Source organism: Aulostomus chinensis, chromosome 5 (genome assembly GCF_037954235.1).
Source record: "Aulostomus chinensis isolate RoL2024-O1b breed Wild chromosome 5, RoL_Achi_v1.0, whole genome shotgun sequence".
In the NCBI taxonomy this organism is placed as follows: Eukaryota; Metazoa; Chordata; class Actinopteri; order Syngnathiformes; family Aulostomidae; genus Aulostomus; species Aulostomus chinensis.
The window spans coordinates 8,487,477-8,506,751 of NC_141324.1; the positions used below are offsets into that span (position 1 = coordinate 8,487,477).

At 47.2% G+C, this 19,275-nt stretch overlaps 2 protein-coding genes across 4 annotated transcripts; one reads left to right on the plus strand and one right to left on the minus strand.

Annotated features, from left to right (window-relative positions):
• The first annotated feature begins 416 nt into the window (after nucleotides 1-416).
• tox4a (TOX high mobility group box family member 4 a) lies at nucleotides 417-5,877 on the plus strand. Of its 2 annotated transcripts, none has more exons than XM_086202893.1 (9): nucleotides 417-1,276; nucleotides 1,353-1,418; nucleotides 1,511-1,807; nucleotides 1,941-2,186; nucleotides 2,279-2,617; nucleotides 2,717-2,797; nucleotides 2,866-3,591; nucleotides 4,793-4,935; nucleotides 5,029-5,877. In XM_086202893.1, exons 1-9 carry the CDS (start codon nucleotides 1,172-1,174, stop codon nucleotides 5,084-5,086), a joined length of 2,061 nt encoding a protein of 686 aa, XP_086059019.1. In that variant the 5' UTR covers nucleotides 417-1,171; the 3' UTR covers nucleotides 5,087-5,877. The 2 variants fall into 2 exon arrangements, with proteins under 2 accessions (XP_086059019.1, XP_086059018.1); XM_086202892.1 differs by having other exon boundaries at nucleotides 418-1,276; nucleotides 1,508-1,807; nucleotides 5,029-5,874.
• Nucleotides 5,417-18,689, minus strand: LOC147261051 (E3 ubiquitin/ISG15 ligase TRIM25-like). Of its 2 annotated transcripts, XM_086202894.1 has the most exons (10): nucleotides 18,156-18,689; nucleotides 16,754-18,078; nucleotides 13,318-13,436; nucleotides 10,131-10,237; nucleotides 9,749-10,038; nucleotides 9,338-9,649; nucleotides 8,335-8,427; nucleotides 8,153-8,237; nucleotides 7,999-8,072; nucleotides 5,417-6,932 (listed from the first exon to the last, which is right to left on the minus strand). In XM_086202894.1, exons 5-9 carry the CDS (start codon nucleotides 10,004-10,006, stop codon nucleotides 8,002-8,004), a joined length of 819 nt encoding a protein of 272 aa, XP_086059020.1. In that variant the 5' UTR covers nucleotides 10,007-10,038; nucleotides 10,131-10,237; nucleotides 13,318-13,436; nucleotides 16,754-18,078; nucleotides 18,156-18,689; the 3' UTR covers nucleotides 5,417-6,932; nucleotides 7,999-8,001. The 2 variants fall into 2 exon arrangements, with proteins under 2 accessions (XP_086059020.1, XP_086059021.1); XM_086202895.1 differs by lacking the exons at nucleotides 13,318-13,436; nucleotides 16,754-18,078; nucleotides 18,156-18,689 and adding an exon at nucleotides 10,725-10,828.
• Between the last annotated feature and the right edge of the window lie 586 nt (nucleotides 18,690-19,275).

Below are 19,275 nucleotides of genomic sequence, written 5' to 3' on the forward strand. Positions count from 1 at the left end.
AGACAATTATTTGCGAATACTTTAAAGGCAAAATACCCTTTTTGGGTGAAGTGCTACTTTAATGTATTTCCATTATAAGTTATCAATGGTGGTGATGTGTTTTAAGCCAAATCGTAAGATGAACATGATCTTTATGACATAACGTGAGTGTGGCTGTAAAATATTTATAGACTGAATTGCTTCACAGCAGGACATGTATAACCCAAGACCAATGGCCCGACGATGCTCAGAATCATTAGAAGATATAATTGAGTAATTATAGCCTCCTGACCGGTGGCAACCATGGCAACAACCAACCATCACTGATAAACGCCCCCCAATTAGGTGAACGACACTTAAACCTGGAAATGGCGGTAAGATCCCCGGATTCATCTTTCACTTTGTTCTCAGTAAGATGCGGGTCTCAACTTCCGGGATCCACGGACCTGCTGAACATGCGAAATCAACCACCTCGTTCCAAATTAAAAACAAAATAGAAAGAAATTCGGCTGTTTATGTAAAATAACAGCAAAATTAATTTATTAAATAAAGGTCACTTTTATTTCGAGGGTCCAGTCAAGAAGAGTTCTGCTGGCCGTGGGAACGGTGCTGCCTCCACTGCTTCTTTTTGCGCAGTATCTAACATTTCCGATATACGGGAGAAACTGTAGTTTATCGTTGACTGTACCGCACTGCCGGGTGTTCGTTGTTGCTCACATGATCAGCAAGTCAAGTCATAAAGTGGACTTTCTGCGAGGATGTCAGCAGCACGACAGGGGGAAGGTGGTGTTTGGTTTTCCGATAGTCCGTAAAACCACCATTGGTCAATGTGTTCGTTTCAGGGAGACAGAGCGTTAGCATGAGTGGCTTTTTGTTTGGCTAGTAGTAAAGTTTGCTCACCAGGCGAGCGTTCTGACTTCAAACGTAGCATTTCGGCAACATTGTTATAACTGTTATATACCTTTAATTGTCCCACATCTCCTTTGTTCATCGAGACAAAGATAACTTATTGTTAGCATCTCCTCGTCCGTTACCTCATGTTCACCGGCGGTGATAAGCTAAGTCGCTAACTTAGATGCTAGCAGGCAGGCGAAGCGAATGCAGTGGTCGCAATGGGTAGGAAATGAAGAAATCCTCGTTTCAGTCAAGCACTCAGCGCATGTGACTGTTTTTAAGAGTAAGACATTTCAAAATGGACCTTAATTTTTATTCTGAATTATCTGACGGGTGTCCCCAAAATGTTGACTCGGAGTTTTTGGACCCTCAAGCATACGGTGAATACTCCGGGGAAAACAAGGTAACCTGGCCGATATTATATGGGAGAGAGCTTTTCTCGGAAGTGGAACATTGTCTGTCTAAAGGGTTTGTTTCAGTTTTCAGAAGGCGGCGACAGTTATCTCACCATCAGCGGCGCGGCCCACCCTTTTCTGTCCGCCGAGGTTCGTGTTTCTCACGCACACTCACGCACACTTAACCGCTGTCTCAGTGCTGGAAGAGTAACGCACGTTTATTCTCTGTCCACCAACAGCAGACTTTCCACACACCCAGCCTCGGGGATGAGGTTTTTGAGATTCCTCCTATCTCCCTTGACCCAGACCCGTCCCTGAGCATCAGTGACGCGGTGTCCCGCTTCGAGCTGTCCGACGGGTCAGACGGCACCGGCGGACCCGCAGGCTCCCGGAGCCTCGTTAGCAACCTGGTGGTGGAGGCTAATGACCCATCTTTTGCCTCGACCTTTGTGAACAGTGGGTCCCAGGGCCTGGAGCAGCTGAACATGGGAGCCATGGGCCAGGCTGGAGGGGGGCCCCTGCTCAGCTCCTCTTCATTGGTAAGTGCTGAAAGTTTGAACTCATCCTGTTCCTCCTGGCTCAACGCAGCCATCCACTCCTGCAGTTGCAACATAGTGAAAACATTTCACCTGGTTCACCCTGGACTTCTCCACTCCTGCAATCTGTCCACAGGAGCTGGGTAACACCAGTGGCTCACATTTTAGCAGTTCATCCCCAATGACCATTGACGTTCAGCTGGCTGACATCGGTCATAGTCTTTTAGGAGGCAGTCAGCTGGCTACAATTAACCAGACGGAGCTGGCGCTAGGTCTTGGGGGTGGGGGCATTGGGCATCCTGCAGAGACCCTAGAGCAGCCGCTGTCAGCGACACCGTCTCCAGCCGGGTCCTTACAGGATGAGGACATGGATGACTTCAAGGTGAGGATTCTCGTGGCTCTCAGAATTGTATTAATATTGCAAACTCATAGATCCTGCAACTAATACACTCTTTCCAACCTCTCCTGGCTCAGCGGAGCGTGCTGGTCGACTCCCCCATGCCTCTGTCTTCTTCCTCTGTCCTCTCCCACCTGTCGTCCCAGCCAGCGCTCCTGTCTTCTGTCTCCCCGGCTGCAGCCAGGAGGGGTGGGGGGAAGCCAGCATCACTGACATCTACAACTATGGCAGCAGCTGCAAAGAAGGGAAGAAAGAGGAAAGACCCTAATGAGCCACAGAAGCCTGTTTCAGCGTATGCCCTGTTCTTCAGGGACACCCAGGCCGCCATCAAGGGCCAGAACCCCAATGCTTCTTTTGGAGAAGTGTCAAAGATTGTGGCCTCAATGTGGGACAGCCTGGCTGAGGAACAGAAACAGGTACATATGCTGGCATGCTTGCATATCGTTGGAAAAAAGCGATTTTTGTTAATTAGACAACAAATGACAATACCATGTGTATGTGTTTTTTCTCTGTAGGTTTATAAAAGAAAGACAGAAGCAGCCAAAAGAGACTATTTGAAAGCACTGGCAGCTTACAGAGCCAACCAGCTGTCCCAGGTAAGCTCATTATCTGTTCGAGCTTTTGAAAGGCATTTTCCCACCTTTGACCTACTTGTTTTCATCAGTCCTCCCCGCAGCCTGCAGCAGAGGAGTTGGAGACAGCCCCCTCACCACCTCCACCAGTGGTCAAGCCGGCTCCTGCCGCCATCCCCGCTGTAGGTCACCAGGCCCCCCGACCCACCAGCAACCTTGAAGAGAACACCATCACTAACATTTGCACCTCTAACATCATTCTGGATGTCCCAGAGATGGCTACGCGCTCCCGCACGGGGGCAAACAAATCTTCCACTCCACTTGTTGCACAGGTCCCAGCAGCCCAGACCATCACCAAGATCATAATCCCAAAGCACATGCTGCAGGTGGGCGGGCAGGTGGTCACCATGCTGCCTGCTGGGATCCGTGCTTTGCAGCCTACGCTTGTCGTCTCCGGTGCGTCACGTCAGCCACCGCCACTGCAGCAGATGCAGAACGCGCCACCTCCACCGCGGCTCCAACAGATGGCCCCAATACCACCACGCCTGCAGGCGAAGCCCCGTGAGGGGGTTAGCGTGTCCGGCCTCCCCGTGTCCGTCACCACTACTCCTCCACCTCCACTCCAGATAAAAATAGTCCCCGCCTCCTTGCAGGGAAAAGACGGCCTGCCGATCATTGTCCCCACTACAGTCGCAGCAGGGTCTACAGTGATATCACCTCAGTGTGCATCAGCGGCAGCAGTGCAGATGGTGACTGCCGCTGTCACGGCAGGAAACCATAACGAGGACGTAGTCACAGAGGTGCTCCCGTCCGAAGAGGTACTCTGCCTCCTGATTCACTGCAGTCTTGCTTGTCATTGAGGCTGAGACCCACTTTGAATGAATGTCTGATTTGTCTGGGTTGAAGTGCTGCAGGTTGCCTCGCGTGGTCATCAGTTTGTGCCTGGTTCCCCTGCATTCAGAGTGGAAGATTCATTTCAAGCATTTAAGGACCAGGACGGCAAATAAAAGCGGAAGAACGTGTTTCAGATAGAGATACTCTGATTACTAATGGGTTCAGTATTTATGGAGGGTTTAACGGGATAACCAGGAGGTCACGTCGCACCTGCGATGGTGTGAGCTCCGGTCATTCAGCTCACTGGACAAACTGACGTAGTTGCAGCAGTTTATCAAAGACAGAGGGGGGAAGTGTTTTGCAGTGAAAGACTAAAGATTAATTTGAAGGTGCCGAACACCTTTTCTATTAAACCTGTATTCCAAGGTGTTAAAGTGATACCTCACCCAAAAATTGTATTTTGTACTCACACATTGGCGTTTAACTCACCAAGACTTCCTTCCCCGAAATCCAGAATGCAGAAAGTGCCAGCCACATATGTTTAGCTTGAAGCTAATGTTGCCTGATGGCTAAGAACGGCAGACCTTCCCAAAACAGCAGTTCACAAAGTGCTGTAGTTTGGACGTTTTTTTTGCTGGAATCAAAGTGATTATTGAAGAGACGCTGGATGAAGAACCTCTGGATTATACTGGTCGATGACCTCCAGGGGCGTAAGAGGACATGTTTGACAGTTTTGCTTTTCTTTGTGGGCCCTGTTAGCTTGTAGCTAAATGTGTGTTGCTGGCTTTTTTTGCATTCTGGAGTGACAGACGTGATAAAGGAGGGGAAAGGCATCTCTTCCTGAGCTCAAAACAACTTTCTGTGCGTACCTGAAAGGCAAAATACCTTCTTTTTTTTGCAAGTATGTCTTAAATGTCCCTCTATTATTAAACTCTCTACATTAGATTAGTCACATCTGGTTGGATGGGGGGGGGGGGGGGGGGGGTTAAGAATCTGCTCAGTGCAATGCAAATTATTTCTTTTGATTGGATGAGTGATGGGACGTCCAGCCTTAGATTTGGTGATTCCCCTGTCAGACTTGTACGTTTTCATGTGGAGCTCCAGGACTGTTGGCATGTTGGAAGTCTTTGATACTTGGATGTAACATTGGTGATTTTTAGTTTTTTTGTTGGTGGAATGTTTCAGGATGAGATGGAGGTGAATGATTCCAGCGACGTTGCCTCAGCGAAGAGTGTGTGTGTGAGGGCGGGCTGTAACAACCCAGCAGTGGAGAGCGAAGACTGGGACAGAGAATATTGCAGTAACGAATGTGTGGCCACTCACTGCAGGTGCGTGGAAGCGTCACTCAACTCTGACGTTTGAGGTTCAGTGGCATGTCAACGAACGCACAGATGAGCTAACCAAGTATTTTGTCTCTTCAGCGACATCTTCAAGGCGTGGTGCTCCATCAAGAATCAGAGCATGGGAACAGTGAAGTAGAGCAGCCACCACCCATCACTTCAGTTGTATTTAACCAGTACTCAGTGTTACTAAATCATGGACAGATGCAGAAATACTGCATTTGGGTTTTCTCTCTCTCTCTCTCTCTTGTATTTATGTATTGTAAGTTCCTGTTAAGGAGCTACAAACGAAATCCCTTGCTGGTATTCTTTGGCACATCGACCAGTTCCAACAACTGAGACGTCTGCAGCCTGGATCATTGCGTGGCGTTATTGACCGTTTTTAGTCCGTCCTCGAGGGACTGTGAGGCAGCTACAGACGAGAAGTGTATGAGTAAATACAAAAGATGATCAAGACAAAGAGATTCTGATTTTTCTACAATATATTTTCCTGTCAATTTAATTTTGTAAGAGACTGCACTGATTGATCAAGTTTTCTGCAGTTCAGATTGCCATTTTCATGTGTAGAGCATATTCCAGTACACGCTGTAGGTACAAAAATGCCTTAACTTGAATGGAGAACCTGTTTGTATCACTGTATAGCTACTCTTTGTACTAAGGACGGTGGCCTTCAAGGTGTTGCCTTCAGTTTGTTGTAACATTCCATTTAGATCTCTAGTAATTAAGAAATGCCTGACTATCATGTTTTCTTAATAAATGAGAAAAGGTTTCTTGATGTGATTGTGATCAGCAGCAGTCGTGGTCTCGTTGCTGGGTCGTCTCTAACTTTGTCGCATCAGTAGAGACTCGGCGTATCACTTTGACCACCGTCACGTCTTGAGCTGCTGAGCGGTTTTACAAGCGTCGGAAAATTTGAATTAAATTGGTAAACAAGGGGAGTCCCTGGCTACGTCGGTGTTGCTGCTGCTGCTTCAAGCTCAAGAGCAGGGCCCACAGCGGGGCTTTAGAGATGTCCTGGTAACTTACATGACAGGCGGTCACTTTATAGTTGACTTGTCAAAGTAGCTGATGCCCAGTAAAACTGACAGTTTCACTTAAAATAATACAGTGTCTAACGTGTCAAATATAGGAATGTTTTAAAAGGGTTATATAACTTATGACTTTATCCAAATGCAAGTGCTCTCTGAAGGCTCTGGAATGTTTATGATTCTGAATAGAGGTTAACAGTTGAATATTAATCATCCAGTTCAACATGTAGACCCCAAAAACCATCACGGGCTGGAAGGGACGTCCTGAGCCAGTCAGTCTCAGTGCTTCTTTTTCACAGGGAATCACAATCCACAATCAGAAGTCACGTTGTACAAACACTTGTGGCACAAAAACACATCTGAGAAAAAGTCTTGAGTCCGGCCTCAAAGTACAGAAACGCGTCGCAGTGTGCAACATCTAGAGCTCCCTCATCTTGAGCTTTTGGGTCGGTGCGTCACGCCATCTTAAGACAGGTGAATGCTGTTCTATGACATAAAACAAGTAAATGCCGCGTGTGAAATCTGAAGGGATTATGCATCTTCAATATTGTGATGGCGAACTGAAACTACAAAACGCCATCACGCCGACAGAGGAAGCACAAAAGTCGTTGACATAGGAATCATGTATCCGTTGGCCTACAAAAGGACGTCATCCCTGCAGCGCTCGGCGTTGTGACGAAGTGATGGATTATTCACAAGGCTTTGACAGGAGAGGTTTGCTGGCTGGAGCGACGCCACTTGCCAGCTGAGTGCATTCAGCCTTGAATCTCTGCAGCTGTACTGGTGATAGTGGTGGACTCCATAGCACTGAATGAGATCATGTGATGTGCTCAGGACTAAAAATCAGGTGGGTTCCCCGGTGGTCCAGAATGGCCTCCACATTCTCCACCATACAAGGTCTGCAGCAGAGGCTCACAAAGACAGGACAGGGACAGCCAGCCACTCTGTCCCCAAGACCTCAAAGGAGAAAAGGGAGACCAGAGTTTAGACCAGCTGGACATGGAACTTTCCAACCTGTGAAAGCTTGGATCTAGTTTAGTTCACCAGAAACGCTGGCGTCATTCATCTCCATGTAAATAACATTTGATGCCTTCTTGCTGTGTTTTAAGAGTCAGGTCACTACTCAGGCTGCTTTATCAGGTTACAGTCATTTCAGCTGCTCTCAAGTTCAGCTCTGGCCGACAATCATTCACAAGATCAAGCCTGCAGCTTAGCTGCCTCTTCCTTGAAGGCACTGTGTTTTTTTTTTCTTGTTTCTCAGCCAGGGCAGCAGGGTGGAGCAGTGGTCCTCACTGCGGCCCCCCAGCAGGAAGGTTGTGGGTGGAGCCCCAGCTGGAGCACGGGGTCTTTCTGGGTGAGTCTCCATGTTCTCCCTGTTCCTGCTGGGTTCTCTCTGGTACTCCAGCTTCCTCCACAGTCCAAAGACATCAAGAGGGACCAGGTTAATCCAGACTCTAAATTGACCGTAGGCGTGGCTGGGAGAGCCAATGGTTGTCTGTCTCTATGTGTTGGCCCTGCCATGGACTGGTGACCTGTCCAGGGGGAAGGCTGCTGGGAGAGGCTCCACCCCCCCCCCCCCCCACCCTGAACAGGAGAAGAGGCAGAAAATGGATGGATGTTTCTCAGCCACCATCAAGGAAACATTGTCACATAAACACAAAAATATTTATACTTCCATCCATCCATCCATTTTCTATACCACTTATCTGTTAAGGGCTGCGTGGAGGGGTGGAGCCTATACCAGCTGACATTGGGTGAGAGGCAGGGTTTCTCCCCCGATGGGTCCCCAGTCCGTCACAGGGCCATCAGGAGCAATTAGGGGCTCAGTATCTTGCTCAAGGACACTTGGACGTGGTCACTGGGGGAAGTGAGGATCAAACCAGCGACCTTCGATGGCTAGACAGCCACGCTACCTCTGAGCCACGCCGGCCCCGTGTATTTATACTTCACAAGTAAATATTCTCATGTATGAGATACGATCATAATACCTCCATCTGCATTCAGAATTGCTGATCCTTCTTACCTGCTACGGTGGGAGCTTCTGCTGCTTGTCCAAGCTTTCTGAGAGCATCTGGTTTTCCACAGAGAAGCTGTAGGCTGGTCAGAATCAGACAGGAACAACTGAGTCCATGCACACGCACAGTAGGGCTTGATTACGCTTGTAAATGTTGTTTTACCATAATACAGAACAATAAACCAGAGACAGAGCAGCACCACGGTGACGCTGTTGATGCAGGAGAGGTCGGGGTTCACCTTCTGCTTCTGTCAGGAGGACAATCGCACATCAGAGCTCATGTTGACACTTGGTGTGTGACAGAATCCTCCTTACTACATCAGGACTCAGTCAAGGGGGGCTCACTTGTCCTTGGACGTCTTCTTGCAGTTTTTTTACGAGCTGGGTGGATTCCGAAATTTGTTCATCGAGCGCCTTAAAGTGCTGATCCATGTATTCCTGTTCAACACACACACGTACACACACACACACACACACACACACACAAATAAAACTTGCTTTACAAAGCTTACACACCCTAAAGACGTTTGTGGTATGTACTTTTACATTTCTGATGCTGCTGTCTTACTTCGCTCGTTAGGTAGCAGGTGTGTTTGATCCTCTTCCCTTATTTTCTCATTGTAAAGCGTTGCTTTATCTTGTTTTGTTTTTTTGTTTTTGAGAAATGACTTTTATTTTCACAAAAAGATTAAGTTTTATCTTGAGAGAACAACAATTGTCCGGGTACAAGAAGTTATATCATAATCTCAAGATAACCGGTTCCATTGGTATCGCGATGGAACAAATTAGTTTCCATAATCTCAAAAACATGCATGAAACTGATTTAAAGATTCATTTCAAGTAAACCTTTCTTCTGCAGAATGTCGTAAACAATACTAGAGACTGACAGAAACAAGTCTGACTCGTGCCACTGCTTCATTCCGTAGACCAACGCTCACTCAGCCCTCAGGATGCTGCTGCAGCATCACGACAGCTTCATCAAAGGGTTCAAACTGATGCCTCTCCATTGAACCTGTAGTTGAGTGATTATTCACTGAGCTCACATGCCTGACCAGCAATGAGGATTCTGGGATGAAAGGATTAGAAAGACAGGAGCGAAAGTAACCTCCTCCAGGTCTCTTCAGACCAGGGACTATGAGGAGCACAGACAAAAACCAGGTCCTAAATTACCAGAATTTCTTTTAAGGAATCAAGGAGTTGGACTGGGTGGGGAGGGGAGTCCGAGGCCCAGATTATCAGGGACCAGCAAATCCTGCTCCTGCACGTCAGCAGTCAGTGGCTGGACTCAGACAGGTACTGGGCACGTGCACCTTCTCTATACATCTGAGTTTTATGAGTCAGTACTCACAGTCAGTTGCCGCCGCAGGACGGTGGACGTCTCCGTGGCCAGTTTGAGCTGCTTGCTCTCCAAAGTACATAAGTTACAGACGTAGCGTCTGGATGTGTTGCAGTAGTACCGGAGCATCTTGTGGTGCGGGCACTTCCTCTCCAGCAGGTCACCCAGAGGGCTGACCAGGGGGTGTCCCATGAACACCCGCAGCTCCTGGTGGTCCTGGACATGCTCTTCACACAGTGACAACTCACACTTGAGGCAGGTCCTAACGGCCGGTGTTGTGTTCTCTGGGCAGCGGTCGCAGTGCACAGTCTCTTTCTTCTTTTCCTGCTTATTCAAGAAGGCGAGTCAGACACATGGCCATGTTTAGACTACTTCCTAATTTAAGAGATTGTAGGTTAAGAGAAAAGCATTCATAGAGAGTACCCTCCTCCCCCTGTCCACCCTGAAGTCCTCCGCGATGTTGGCTAGCGCGTAGCTCTTTTGCACCCCTATGGTCTCTCCAAAATCTGCCCTACAGTCTGGGCAGCGGAAGGGGGCATCTAAGGCGTGATCCATTAAGCTCTCCAGACACACCATGCACATGCTGTGTCCACAGGGCAGCTGCCGAGGGTCCCTGAATATGTCCTGGCATACCGGGCATGTCAGCAGTTCCTCAAGCTGGCTTTTCTCTGGGGTTGACATTTTTGAGCCAAGAACCCCAGACAACAACAAGACTGTAGGTGAGAGGGACAGAATAAAACCTCCTCCTTGTCTTTGTTCTGAAAAGCTCAACGGAAGATCAGGACAGACGCGGTGAAAGCCATACCTTGATAAACAAGTCAGAGGAAGCAGTCCGTCCTCTGTCTTCCACTCACGCAGCCCAAAGTGAAAGCACTGCTCAGGATATGTTTGTACTTCCTGTTGGGGCGGGGCCTAAGAGGAGGAGGCTTCAGTGTCAGGAGTTTTGAGTGTGTGTGCGTGTGTGTGTAGGTCACGTTTTCACAGTAAATACAAAGTAATAAATGTGATTCTTTAGAAATGTTAAGTTAAAATGAGATGATTTTTTGGCAAGAGGCTTTTAATTCAGAACGAAAGAATATAAACAAATCCTGTGTTTGTATGGTTTTGGTTGGTCTGAATCAGAAACACAAATCTGCAGTCATTTCTGTGAGGACAAATAAAGTAAATAAATAGCACTTTTTTATTCTCTGACACTTGTATTACCTCTAGCGATGATGTAACCTTAACAATTCCCCTGAGTCACATAACTTAAAACAGAAATTGTGTATCCTTAAATCATAATCTTGCCAAAATATGAATGCATGCATATGCTCTGTTTATCTAACGCCTTTATTGACAGAAAATGCTAGCTAGCAGCTAACACAGCATGTCCACTTAATATTTTCTGCAGTTTACTCACCAACATGACATATGAAATGGAAACTGTGGCCACAGAGGCTGAAAATAGAGTTTTATTCATGTTTGACTTAATACACATGGGCGTCATCGCCGGCGTCTCCATCGTCCATCGTCATCTTCCGCTTATTCCTACACATTAAGGGTTGCGGGGGGGCTGGAGCCTATCCCAGCATCTACGGGCGAGAGGCAGGTTTCACCCTGGACAGGTCACCAGTCCATCACAGGACCAACATAGAGAGACGAACAACCATTCACACTCACATTCACACCTACGGTCAATTTAGAGTCTGGATTAACCTGGTCCCCAATTGATGTCTTTAGACTGTGGAGGAAGCTGGAGTACCAGAGAGAACCCAGTAGGAACAGGGAGAACATGGAGACTCACCCAGAAAGATCCCACGCCCAAGCTGGGACTTGAACCCGGAACCGTCTTGCTGTGAGGCCACAGTGCTGACCACTGCACCACCGTGCAGCCCCGCCGGCGTCTCAATTTATCAAAATTATATCAAAATCAATGTGATCAGATCAGGGATTCCCAAAGAGTGCTGCTATACCAGCGCCCCCTGGTGGTGAAAGGGGGGATTTTAGACTTTTTTGGAAAATTAAATTAATCAGAGGCATTTAAAAACAAAAAAATACTATTAAAACAGTAAATACTTTGCAATTGAAATACACATTATTCACATTTTGTCTTTCTTGTAATATTTTTTCGCCAGACCTTCATGGTCACATTCACTCACATGGCGCGTGCAGCTGGAGCATGCTAGCAAACAACAAGGCGGGCTGGTGAGAGGAGCAATGACTCAAGTTATCTTCAGTTTAGATTCCGTTGGACTGAAATGGAGCCGAGGCCCCCGCGTCCGGTGTGTGGTGAAGTTCTCAGCAATGAAATCAGCGCATCCCAAACGGAACTTTTAACCAAGAAAACAGGAGGCACTGGGTTTGTCCAGGTCCGTGATTCAAGCGAGCACTGACCTACAGGAAAAGCTCAGGAAACCTCGTACCGTGCTTGCCTCCACAGAGCCTAGACAGGCCTGTCAGAAGCACACGATCAGCGAGCAGCTGTGGCTGCCACCAGCCAAAGAGATGCCACACACACCAGGCGTCCAAACAGCTTACAGTTCCCAACTGCAAAGCTGTTTGAGAAAAGCTCCTCTTCACTTGCCGGATCCTGGAGCCCGAGAACTGGGACTGAAGCTGACATCGGTGGAACTGGACATACCTGTCTCAGAGTGTGTGTGTGTGTGTGTGTGTGTGTGTGTGTGTGTGTGTGTGTGTGTGTGTGTGTGTGTGTGTGTAGAATTGAAATCACAGTTATTTGTTTTCACTCACTGAGCTGACTGAGCTGGAAAAGCACTGCCCCTGGATGACACTTGTGTGGCCGGACCGCTTCAGTACACTGTGATGATGTTGTTGGCAGTGTGTAGTAACAGGAGGGACCAGGAGAGAAACCTCCAGTTTTCCCAGTGACTCCCATGTTATTTTTCTGGAGGATTTTCAGCAGACTACAAAATCAATAGAACGTGTTTGCATGGGAGTGATAGTGCTTAAGTTAATTTTGGTTTCTGGACACCTGGATCACGACACCACCACGAGTATTACTGTTAGCATGTTAATGCTAATGTGAGTTTCTCTCTCTGAAGTTTGAAGCATGCCCTGAAAAACAACCCTGACCACCAGCATTAGCTCTTTGATTAAAATATTTTCTAATGTAGTGGTGTTCCACCAGTATACACTCTTGCTTCAACTCTAACCGGCTCTATTCTCTGCTTTTATTGGGCACTTTTAGGATTGGTGTTAATTTAAATGGTTCACTCCGTGCAGCCACTGTTGCCTCATGACTCACGAGGCTTATTTGACATGAGCATTTAAGAGGCTACCAAGAGTGAATGTGTTAAAGGGTTATTATGGACGATGCGTCAGAACCAGGAGGAGGAGTTGCCTCTGTAGGAGAAGCGTGGGGAGGAGGCGGTGCATTATTTGTCCTTACAGTGCAGCAACCTTCTCCTCCGGTTAGCCGTGTGCCTGATCTCCCTGATTTGGTTCTTACTCATAGAAAAAACTAAAAAAACAAAAACGGCTGAGGGATGTTTTTGGTTGGTTGGCCAATAATGTGCCAAAGGCATGTGAGGAAATTTAAGAAGAAGATGGATTTATTTACTTCAGTTTTGCTACCAGTGATTTCCAATGATCTCTGGTACTCCAGCTTCCTCCACAGTCCAAAGACATCAAGAGGGACCAGGTTAATCCAGACTCTAAATTGACCGTAGGCGTGGCTGGGAGAGCCAATGGTTGTCTGCCTCTATGTGTTGGCCCTGCCATGGACTGGTGACCTGTCCAGGGGGAAGGCTGCTGGGAGAGGCTCCACCCCCACCACCCTTAACAGGAGAAGAGGGAGAAGATGGATGGATGGAGGGATGGGTGGATGAATATCATATATAAGCAAGTAACTTTTGTTTTTCATTCTCTGTTTCCTCTTATAGGAAGAAGCAGGGAGACACTGCATCAAGCTGGATGACATCAGCAAGGAGAGACAGACAGACAGACAGACAGACAGACAGACAGACAGACAGAAAACCTTTAGCATTTGTCACCTTGTAAAATGAGTCCATTGCTGCCATGTGAGTTTGTTCACGTGTGGTAGAATGTTGATCAGTGAGAGTTCCTGAAGTGACTCCTTTCATGATCGTACCTTCCAATGTCAGCGTTGTCACTGCAAATGAAAGCTCAAACGTGTCACCACCAGGCTGCACACCTCCAACTGGAAGGCTGACCACAAAATGTTCACTGGTAAGTGTGGCAGTAGGGCTATGTATGTGATAGACTACAAGGTGCAGCATGCTTTGCATGTATCGGACTTCCGGTGGCTAGTAAGCAAGTGAGTACAAGCTACAAGCTGTGCCCCGTGTCCTGTCATTATACGTGGTGTCAGAAGTGAAGTTAAGAACTCAAATAATCAGCGCAATATACTCCCGCACACCCGCGGATGTTTTTTCATCAAGAAAATAACCAAGAAGAAGCTCTGTGGTGACGAGATTGGCGGGAAAACAGTGCAGGGACAAGAGAAGGAAAAGCCCGCGAGTCTGCTCTAGCATTGGCTACACACACGGGAGAGAACGGAGGAGTGAAGGCGCATCATAAACAGTTTCTGAACATCGACAACGAGAGGTAATACAGAATGGCATCAATTCAAATATCACACCCAGATCCATTTGACGTCTCAAATCCGTCAGAATGGCCAAGATGGATCAGAAGATTTGAGAGATTTCGTGTGGCATCCGGATGAGATGAGAAAGAAGAAGAATATCAGGTGAATTCACTTCTTTATGCTATGGGAGATGCTGCAGATGACATTTTGACAGTTCTGCCATTGTCCGACGCAAATAAAAAGAAGTATGATGCAGTGAAAATGGCATTTGAACAACACTGTGTTGGAAAATACAATGTGATATTTGAAAAAGCTCAGTTTAACATGAGGTTCCAACAAGATGGAGAGAGTGCAGAAGCATTCATCACAGCTGTGCACAAGTTAGCTGAACACTGTCACTATGGAGTGCTTAAGGAAGAGCGAATAAGAGACCGAATTGTGGTTGGGATAAATGGCAGGAGGCTGTCAGAACAGTTACAAATGGATGCAGAATTGACCCTGGCGAAGACAGTACAAAAAGTGAGACAAAGTGAAACTATCAAGAAACAACAAGCAATAATGTACAGCACTTTGAATGAGAAGTGTGCGTTTGCTAAGGACCACATGATCTTTGCTGGTCAAAAGGTTTCTGCAAGAGGCATCGAGCCTGACCCAAACAAAACTGAAGCGATCCTACAGATGCCAGAGCCAAAATGTGTGGAGGACGTACGCCGTCTAATAGGCGTGGCAAATTATCTGGGTAAATTCTTTCCCCAGCTGGCTGCTGTCACCGTGAAAGACCTACTGAGAGAGAGAAATGAGTGAGTCTGGGGGGAACCTCAACAGACGGCTTTTCAAAAGCTGAAAGAGGGACTGAGCTCGCCACAGGCGCTCGCTAAATATTCAAATTCAGCAGAGACGAGTGGCAGCAGATGCATCGGCATACGGAATAGGTGCTGTTCTCACACAGAAACAGACCGTTGGCTCATGGCAACCGGTGACATATATTTCAAGAGGACTGACAGACACGGGGAAGCGCTATTCGCAAATTGAAAAAGAGGCGTTGGCGGCTACATGGGCGTGCGAAAGGCTGACCTCATACCTGCAGGGGCTGCACTTCACACTACTGACAGATCATAAGCCCCTGATCCCGCTGTTGAGCACCAGAGGTTTGGATGATCTGCCACCCAGGGTGCTGAGATTTCGTCTGAGACTCCTGAGGTATGATTATGATATTGTTCATGTCCCAGGGAAAAACCTCATCACTGCAGACACGCTGTCTAGAGCTCCGCTGCCAGACAAGATATCACAGGAGGACTTGCAACTGGAAAAGGAGGTCTAGGTGTTTGTGAATGCTGTTGCGTCCTCGCTTCCCGCTACCGACACACGATTGGAAGAAATAAAACGGGCACAGAAAAGAGATGACATATGCACAACTGTGTCACACTATTTTCAAACAGAATGGCCAGAGAAACACTCACTGAGGCCAGATATTGCCCCTTACAGGGCAGGGCTGAACCGTATCTTGCAGGTGACCTTCTCATGAAGGGGGAGAGACTTGTGATACTACAGGAGCTCAGAGGGGAGATAGTGACTAAACTCCACGAAGGTCATCAGGGTATCTCCAAATGCCGTGCCAGAGCCCAGGAATCAGTATGGTGGCCTGGTGTCACTACCCACATCAGACAGACAGTAGTCAGGTGCGACGAATGTCAAAGACACAGAATTCAGTACAGAGAGCCACTGATCCAGACCACAGTCCCGGACCGCCCGTGGCAAAAGGTGGGGATGGACTTGTTTGAATGGAAGAAAAAGACTTACTTGCTTATTGTGGACTAGCAGAGCTCAGAGGCACGTCAGTGGAGGCCACCGTGCGAGCCGTGAAGGAAGTCTTCAGTCATCAAGGCTACGCAGAGACCGTGGTCACTGACAACAGTTCTTGTCAGAGACATTCAGATCTTTTGCAAAAGAGTGCAGCTTCACACGTCACGAGCAGTCCTCGTTACCCACAAGCCAATGGTGAGGCTGAACGTGCTGTTCAGACTATCGAGAGTCCATGGAAAAGGGACACTGACCAGGTCAGACCACTACTGGCATACAGAGCCACACCACTAGAGCACGGATTCTCGCCAGCGCAGTTGCTGATGGGGAGGAACCTGCGCACATCACTGCCCCAGCCATCAAGCAAGCTGGATCCTAAATGGCCGGACCTGCAGGAGTTCCGCTGGAAGGATGAGGAAGGGAGACGCAAGCAAGCTGCAACCTCCAACCACCATCACCGTTCTGGAATGCTTCCAGAGCTCCCATCTGGACAGAAAGTGTGGATCACCACGGAGGCCGCCCCAGGGGCTGTACTGAGAACTGCCCACACGCCAAGGTCATACTTGGTTGAGACTGACAGGGGCATTCTAAGGAGAAACAGAATCCACCTCAGAGCCACAGGCACTCCTCCTGAACAACCACAAGTCACCAGGTCAGGTCAGGTCGAGGGCTCTGGAGAGACTTGATTTGTAAGACAACACAAGTTCATTTGGTTTTCATGTTTGCTGATGTAAAAAAACAAAAAAGCAATGCATGTAGTTCTATGAAAAGTTTAAGTTTCATGAAAATTGAAACAGTTCTATGAAAAGTTGAATGTATGCTGCTGGCTAAGAAGGGGAGGTGTGGCAGTAGGTCTATGTATATGATAGACTACAAGGTCCAGCATGCTTTGTATGTATCACCCTTCCGGTGGCATGTAAACAAGTGAGTACAAGCTACAAGCTGTGTCCCGTGTCCTGTCATTACACAGTAAGAACACCAAGTTGGACTTTTCTCACCCCAGAACTCTGGTACCAGTTTACTGGCCACCTGTATCCATAACTGCCGGTAGTGGCCTCATGTTCTTCTAACCTTCTCCTCACCTGGCACAGGGAGAATCTGTCAGCTGGAGGAATCTTCTGGTGGATCTGCACCGCAATCTTCATTTTAATTTTGCCCACCACAGCTTCTTCCTCACCACCCTGTTCAGTGCTGTCAACAATGAGGACAAATTCCTTTTACTATGACAACAACAGCTACTTTTACAGTGATGGAGGGCTGAATGCAGATTCTCCAAATGTGGATGTTTAAAATATTAAAGCTACCGTCACTATTTCATGACTCAAATCTGATTTAGGCTGAAGAATTTCACCCTTGAACTTTGGCACATTGCTGTCTCTGCTCTGTTCCCAGGATCCATTCATCAATCGGCTCCTACCCACTCTCCTCACGAGGTCCCTGTCCAGCCTTCGGTCTACCACCATCATCTGTGTCACACTTCCTACAGCCAACAGTCGACAACATTCTGAAGTCATGCTGGGTTTGTCTGTATGTGTTTTATTGTTCCTCTTGGCCCTGCAGGTCTGTACACTACAGGGCTGCCATGCATACAAGCTACTTTTTCCTGCTCTTCATGATCCTGTTCCAGCCTAAACCTGGACTCAGCAGGTGAAGCGTCCTCCTATGCCAGCCATCCAGCACAATGAAACGAACTGATGTATATTTACGATTTCTTCTCTCTGTCCCTGCTCTTGCTGCAGTCTGGGTTATATATTCCATTTGATTTTACAAGAAAACAGTCTTTTTTTTTTTAGTTTTATTTAGTTTATTTGGAAAAGGATTGTGTGCAGTCCGATCATGTTAACATGAATTATCCACAGGGAATTAAAGATGTGTGTACACCAGATTTAGCAGATAGCTAATTACCATCTGCAGTGACACAAGATGCAATAGCAATAAAATGTTACACAAAAACAAAGAAAAAAACAGTAATAAAGACAGGACACATAGTCAAGGTGAGCAGCACAAGACTGCTGCAGAGGTGCAAGATTCATCCTGCCTGTGTATGAACATAAAGAGCAGGTTTGACTTCTCAAAGCTACACTGAGATTTGAGAAAGTTGCACGTGTTCTGCTGGTAGTTTCTCCTGTTTGTACGTTTGCATTAAAAGCTTCATTTCTGGCAGTCATAAGCGACAAACACTTACTTCCTCTTTCGGTGTTTGTTCTGTCTTGCCTACCTCCCTAACTGTGCGATCTCTTCTGGATCCGCTAAGGATCCCAAATCTATTGATGTACTTAATCCACATTTGGCCAGTAAGTTTCTGCTGCTGAGCAGGTGAACAACAAGATAGTTAGGGTGTGCCCCCTCTACAGCTGGAATCCTTTATGGATCCACCAACAGTGGGTCAGAGAAATGCTTTTATGACCTATGAGAATAAAAGAATACAGTTTTGTCAAAGCAGATCCTGTAAATCAGGTTTGAGTGTGTGTGAACAGGCCAAACCTTGACTGGCGTACATAGAACACTGGAGTCCCTGCTGTCATTTCCATACAGGCTTTTTGATCAGCTACACATGATCCAGAGAGTGTGAAGAGATAATGAAATCAACTGAAACAAGGAGAAAGAAGAATAGAAGTCACAGAATGGGCAGAGAGGAGTGCAGGTTAACACCGACACTTACACAGCTCTGCGGTTCAGTCTGTCAGGGCGAGGACGACACTGACTGACGAGACGGATGTCTCTGTTCACTTCAATTGTCAATGAAGGTTGGATGTTCACATTTTTATTTAGTGAATCAATATCACAAGGAGCCGCTGATAGATTTAAAGATAAACAATAACTAAATTGAAAATAATTCATGCACATCACTGACTGCAACAGTTGTAGGTTGCAGCCGGAATTCTATCCATCCATCCCTTTTCTTCCTCTTATCCTGTTAAAAGTCGCGGAGCAGCCTTCAGGTGAGAGGTAGGGTTCCCCCTGGACAGGTCACCAGTCTATGGCAGGGCCAACACATAGAGACAGACAACCATTGGCTCTCCCAGCCACACCTACGGTCAATTTAGAGTCTGGATTAACCTGGTCCCTCTTGATGTCTTTGGACTGTGGAGGAAGCTGGAGTACCAGAGATCATTGGAAATCACTGGCGGCAAAAATGAAGTAAGTAAATCCATCTTCTTCTTAAATTTCCTCACATGCCTTTGGCACACAGTTTATTTTTATTAACGTGTTTAGTTGTTATGTGTAGCCATTTTCACATTTCCTTTTTCACACACACTACTGTTGAATGGACACGTTAGTAGCCACAGCAACACCACTCACAAAATCTGGTGTGTGCATGTAAACAGGTGAAGTGTCTGCTGAGGTGATGACAAACTGGTGAAACTGAGCACAGTTGTAGCTCTAGAGAACATTTCACATTCAGGGTCTTTCCAGTCAAGGAGGTTCCCGGTTTGAGCCCCGGCTGGAGCGCGGGGTGTTTCTGTGTGGAGTCTCCATGTTGTCCCTGTTCCTGCTGGGTTCTCTCTGGTACTCCAGCTTCCTCCACAGTCCAAAGACATCAAGAGGGACCAGGTTAATCCAGACTCTAAATTGACCGTAGGTGTGGCTGGGAGAACCAATG